The sequence below is a fragment of the Hermetia illucens genome, chromosome 5 (genome assembly GCF_905115235.1).
Source record: "Hermetia illucens chromosome 5, iHerIll2.2.curated.20191125, whole genome shotgun sequence".
Classification (NCBI taxonomy): Eukaryota; Metazoa; Arthropoda; class Insecta; order Diptera; family Stratiomyidae; genus Hermetia; species Hermetia illucens.
In genome coordinates this window covers 19,261,173-19,267,172 of record NC_051853.1, presented here as the reverse complement: position 1 = coordinate 19,267,172, position 6,000 = coordinate 19,261,173, and the positions used below count along the sequence as shown (strand labels likewise).

Sequence of the window (6,000 nt, the reverse complement as noted above, 5' to 3'; positions counted from 1 at the left end):
ATTGTGGGGCGGTAGTTCTGCTCACTCTCTGCCAAAAATAATATAAGAGGCGTCATTTCAACCAAACCCACCGGAAGGGGATTTGTTATAAAATAAAAAAGATTCACCCAACGGGAATCAACTACTTTTGCAATAGAAAAGTTGCAAAATAAATTTAATTCAATAAAAATTCAAAAAATGATATGAGGCCCAAGATCTACTTCTAGATGTGTTCCAGTCTCACTATTCGGGGGAAATTAACCCACAATCATTTCTTCGTTGGGGCTCTTGCAAAATCTAGTTTAAAAGCTGCAGATAGTAACCGACAATTTTCCAAGATCTTTCTGAAGCTTTCTGAATGATGTCTTGGTATCCATAGTAGGCAAGACCAAATAAGTCCAGCCCTAATTGGTGAATCTAGATGATATCACAATTTGATGTCAAATTTCCCATTCAATTGGGATAAATGGGCAGTTACTTGTCCACACACAGAAAACGGTTACGCGTGCATTTGCAATATTCCGTGATCGTCCCTTTCCGCAAAAACATTTCGAAATCAATTATTCAAACCATTAACTATAATAAGCACATTAGCAGGGAAAGAAAAAGGAAACTTTCTATGCGTTCGCTAATTACAAAATTCGCTCAAATTCATCACTGTAATGTTACCCACTTGTAATCGATAGTATTAAAGCGCCTCTTCTCCTTTTTGCCGCCATTACGTTCCCTTGGAATGTAGAACGCTAGTCATTAGCGGAATACCATTGAATTAAATTGAATAGCCGGCCTGACACAAAAAATTTCTAATTTTGCTCATTATCGTACCTAGAGCTCCTCCGGTTGCCATATATGAGGGAAAATCACGGCCATGATGGCAGTGGCGGCGACATGTACCAAACAAAGGAACGGTTCCCTTTGACAAGCCGAAAAAAGCAATTCCTCTCATTAACTGATTCTTGGCGTAGCTGTCGTTATTACGGCGGTCTGCACCCCGCAGTCTGGGCCGCAACGACCCTTTCCTCGGCCTGGGCACGCCAACTCCAGATCTGGATTCCATTTTTGCATTTAAGCTTAACAATAACCACGCATAACTAGAAACAGTTAAGGTCCGATTTATGCTCCCAGAAACGGTCAATGATTTACCCACCCTTAACGCTGCCTTGATTGTCATCAGCAGAGTCGAGACGCGGCTCCGCCCCTCGGCGTTTCACTGGTCGACTGCGCGGAGCACGCATGCTGGCCTGCAAGAGATAACGAGCGATCGGAAACAGAAAGAATGCAAAGCGAACATCCTAAAATGCTTTATTTTCACCTAACCCCACTCCCGGACTGTGGCGTCCCGCTCGCACTCACGGCAGACATGGCCAACTTTTATCAAAACATAATCGCTCCTAATCGGCCGACATGTTGTTCAGTCCGCGCTCAGCCAATCGGAGCAGGGCGGACGCGAACGGCTGCCATTGGCTGCGGCCACTGTGACCGCCTCGCCGGGAGGCATGCACCCGCCACACACGCAAACCGGTTAACGAGCATCCGCACTGGCAAGAGAGCTCATTCGGCTCGTTTACTGGGTGGGCAGTTGCCTGTCGCTCGTTATCTGGAGAGGAGTTGTTTTGTGTGGTGAGATTTCTGTGGTTGCTGCCGCCGCAGCTTGCAACGCCTGCGTCTGTTCAGTTTTTCTCAGGCTTTCCCGTTCATTCCGTCGTTTTTCCCTGGTCCGGGCCATTTGAGATTCTCATTGCGGATACGTTTTTTCACTTGGAGATCTCGAAAGCCACTCGTTAGTTGACGACATGATATGATAACGAGAATCTGTTTTGTGTCGAGGAGTTAAGCGATCGCAAACGAGGAGCGAGTATCGAAGCATCGAGAGTCGAATTGAGGTCACTTGCACGGGTCGGACTTGCATCCAAGTGTCCGGGATGATTTAGTGCACCACACGCGTGATTTGCTTGCCGAGAATCCTTGAATTTCGAGCAAAATGTTTGTGAGACGCATCTGATGATACTCTGTCCCGAGGTGATCCGTAACGGAGAAGTGAAGTGTTTTGTGGTCAGCGACGATTCGAGCGTGACGATTTACGGACGAGCTGCGAGGTTTCAGTGTGAAAAAGGGCACTTAAGCCAGTACTTGCATTGGTGACAATATTCAAGGAGATGTTGTGTACCAGCCCTCCCCCGCCCCCTTCAAGTCCAACCGGTTCCGAAATCTCTGTCGGGGCGCCAAGTCCACCGCCGCCCGAGCGCAATTGTGATGACTATTTTCGCCCCTTGAAACGGCTAAAAATGATTGACTCTAACCGTGAACGTTCAGTGAGCCCGCAGAAACCACCCAGCAATTCGATGGAGGGCGTGAAAAGTTTCTCAATCGCCGACATCCTTGGACACGAGTCCAACAACCGAACAGAGCACCATCCGCACCCGCAATTCCAGCTGAACAACTACCCGCATCTGACGCCCACGAAAATCGTTCGCCCTTGGGACCACCTAAGGGGTCCTGTACCCGTCCGACCGTTCCTGCCACCCGCCCTCCTCCACTATGAACACAGACTGGCCCTAGACTATCAGAGACAATTGCAGGAACACCTCAACGCCCAGGCCCAGCTCCTGCGGCATATGAGCATGGAAATCATCCCCTCGGAAAGTGGATCGGAACGTTCTAGTTCCGCGGCGAGCGATTGCTGCTCGCCGGAAATCGGTAACAGGATCTCATCGTCCGGCGATCATCATGTGCACCTCCATCACGGGTCAGTGCATCAAAGGCATTCCCCGAGCAGTGGTAGTGGCGGAGGCGTGAACAGTGGGAGCGGTAGTGGCGGAAGTCATAACAGCAGCAATAGCAGCTCGTCACAGCAAAAAACCAAACCGAACGGGACACCGTTGGACGCACTGTTCCAAATGACCAACAAGAATTTCGACGAATCACAAGGTGAAGAAGATGATATTTCTTCAGGTATTTATGATCGTGAATATGTTAAGAATCTTTTCTTATTTGGCATGCTTTGAGGGGCGGAGATGGTTCAAGAACTCTACTTTGACCAACTTGTCCAGTTTTCATTACTAAATTTCTGAACCACGAAAAATGAACCCAATCCCATCTGATTAGCTCACACAAAAGGAGATTCACCAAAATCTGTTTTCATCATCCCCCTCCAGGTAAACCTTTCCGTCTTAATTAAAACTGCATCCCGGCCGGCCTTATTAAAACCGGCCCAAGAGCAGTCCTACCAAACTGTGCGAATATCTGAAAAATTTAACTGTCATACGTGGAAATTATTGGAACGAACCGTCATTTGCTGCTAACGAGGCACGTTCCGATGTTGCGAATCTCATTAATCTGTGTTACACCGGCATTCGCCTTGGGCAGAAATACTCGCTCGCTCTCGTTATGGGAAGAATGAATCGATTCCGATTTCTAAACGTTTTAAATTTTCAAATCAGTCATGCCAATATACGCAACTGCTCGGCAAATTAAACCTGCAAATTTGGTTAATTTATTCTCGCTCGGGAAAATATCTAATTTACTCAGAATACTAAATGAAAGGATGATTGAGACGTACGTGTGGAGGATTTTGTGTGTTTGCTAGATGCTCCTAGTGCACTGGGAGCACAAAAATGGACGCGCTTCAATCTAATATGAAGAACCAGAGGATTCAGAACTAGATCCTCCGAATCTCGTGCAAAGCAATATGACATGCACCGGTTTTCTTTTCTAATTAAGTTAATTTAATTGCGTGTACACAGGACCGTTGAAAGAAAATCTGGACCGGGGGTGGACACCTAGCGTAAAAATTGGATTTGGCTGTGTGGAACCTTGCCGCTTCAGCCTTTTTTCATTTATCTCCATAAATTCTTGCAAATTCCCCTGTGAAAATAGACTAGCACTAATAGTATGTGTCAATGATCCCTACCTACCAAGTTATGTCAACTATGACTGTCAAATATCACCATAACCATATTGTCATTTAGGTTAGATTGAGAGACCGGAGTACTGAGACCTCGTACTGGTCCCTCTGTACTGTTGACCTTCTGACAGGTCTTTTGCCTCCGATGTTTCCAGGTATTTGCGAATCTGAAAAGTTTCCGAAAAAGTATGGAAATTCTTTGTTGAAGTAGATTCTTAGGTTCATTTAAGGTCTAAGGAGGCCAGTCTGGTGTATATGAAATGCAGGACGATTTCCTCATCTCCATCAGCAATCTAAGAGGCAGTGCATTGTTAACAGCTCCACTAAATTTTTCATGACTTTGGTTTTAGTCCGACTCTGGTTGCCACCTTCTCCTAATACAGTCCAATTTGGGCGAAGTCTATAGCTTATTAGGAGAATCGGTAGATGTCCTAACTGTAGTCGAAGTGTTCATGTCATCCATGTGTTCCGGACAAGGAAGAAATAGGAAAAAACCCTGAAGCAATCCGCTTTGGACTTCAAATTCCTCATAGATTTGCAACATGTGACACTTTCCGCCATCATATCCCGCTCTAATAATAACTATCAATTCCACCAGAATGCTTCTTCTGCACAGAACACTTCAGATGCATTCCTTAGATACTAGTTGTGTCTGTGTGCGCGTTTGTTTGAGATGGGGGAGAGGCAAAGCCTCTGAGCACTCAGACCTCAGTGGTCAATTGTACTCGATTCCTCCATCTAACGGAACATCCCAGATTCGTTTATGTATCGCAGGATTTCCGTTAGTGGATGTGAAGCTATCCACTGCAGTTGGAACACATCAGCACCAAAAATCTGATACCTTCCGTCGATTCCGCTTCCTCATTACAGGATGGACACGTATCATCTTGGATAATTCCTATTCTGAACATATGCCAAGCTAGAGAATTATGGCCAGTCAGAATGCCCACAATACTTCTGCAAGTCTTCCTGCTTTTCGACAGGATAAACTTTGCAGTATGCCTGTTTGGCTCTGACAGGAAGAGTTTGGTCTGTCTAGCAACATTAAGGCTTCGCCACCTGTCATTATGGGAAGCTTCTTCCCAGTTTTTGATAGCAGAATTGGCCAATGCTACTGACACCCCAATTGCTGGTTCCGGTCCGGGCATGGGGAAAGTTGAAGCCTCTTTTGCTAAGGCATCCGAGATTTCAGTTCCAATTACCCCACAATGACCAGATACCCGGAGTAAATCCACCGTATTGAATCTAGAAACAGAATTCAATCGGTTTCTACATTCCTGAGCAGCGATTTTTAAAGTGGTCAAAGTACTACTCAACGCCCTCAATGCAGCTTGACTATTGCTACAGATTGCGATGCGCCTGCCCTTCAACCGCTCGTCAATGATCCAGATTGCTGCCCTTAGGATCGAATGCACTTTATTGTTTCAAAGGAAAAGCCCACTTTTGGTGAGAGGTAGAGAGGTAGCCTCCTGCTAAAGAGTCATTTTTTCTCTTTGAGCTATCGGTGTAGAAGACATCAGTATATCCTGACACGCATTCCTCTGGTTCGTCCCAATTTTCTCTCCGTTTCAAGATAACCTCATATCTTCTACCAAACAGATGTATGAGGATGTGAGAATCGGAAGGCACTGTGAAAACTAGATTCAGTTGAAATAATAAAAACAAGTTATCACTGATGAAGGGAACAAGTAGTTCCCGAAATATCGGTATTTGCAAGAATAAATATTCACACCAACGAAAAATAAACAACAAGTTTTTATTATTATATTTCAAATAATTAATCGTTGGAAACACCGCATAATTTCACTCAGATAGATTCAGTTCTCCCAATGTTGTTTTCCCATAGATATAATCGCATTAGTCTGTGAGCTGCTCTCAATGCAGTGCTCTGAATAAACAAATCCAAGGGCTGCAAATTGAGCAATGCATTCAGAGATGCGCCGGATGTGGTGCTCATGATACTCAGACACACAGTTTTTTTGCAGTGTGGCTAGTTTACAGCGAAAACTCTCCTGTTTCTCCTTAACCCACCACATTACGATGCATAAGCGAAGATCGACCTAATGCTAGCAACATACATCCTCATTACTACCTGAGGCCTACGTCCCCATGTCGAG

General features: G+C 45.3%; 1 protein-coding gene across 2 annotated transcripts in view; it reads left to right on the top strand.

Moving 5' to 3' along the window:
• Window positions 1-1,583: 1,583 nt before the first annotated feature.
• The window catches only part of LOC119658476 (homeobox protein Hox-D4a-like), a 114,557-nt gene continuing 110,140 nt past the window's right edge, over window positions 1,584-6,000 (top strand). The window contains exon 1 of one of the 2 annotated variants that reach the window (XM_038065914.1): window positions 1,584-2,907. In XM_038065914.1, the coding sequence (XP_037921842.1) occupies window positions 2,136-2,907 (772 nt within the window). In that variant the 5' untranslated portion in view covers window positions 1,584-2,135. Of the gene's footprint in view, window positions 2,932-6,000 lie in introns of both variants that reach the window. The other variant, XM_038065913.1, reaches the window with a different exon arrangement.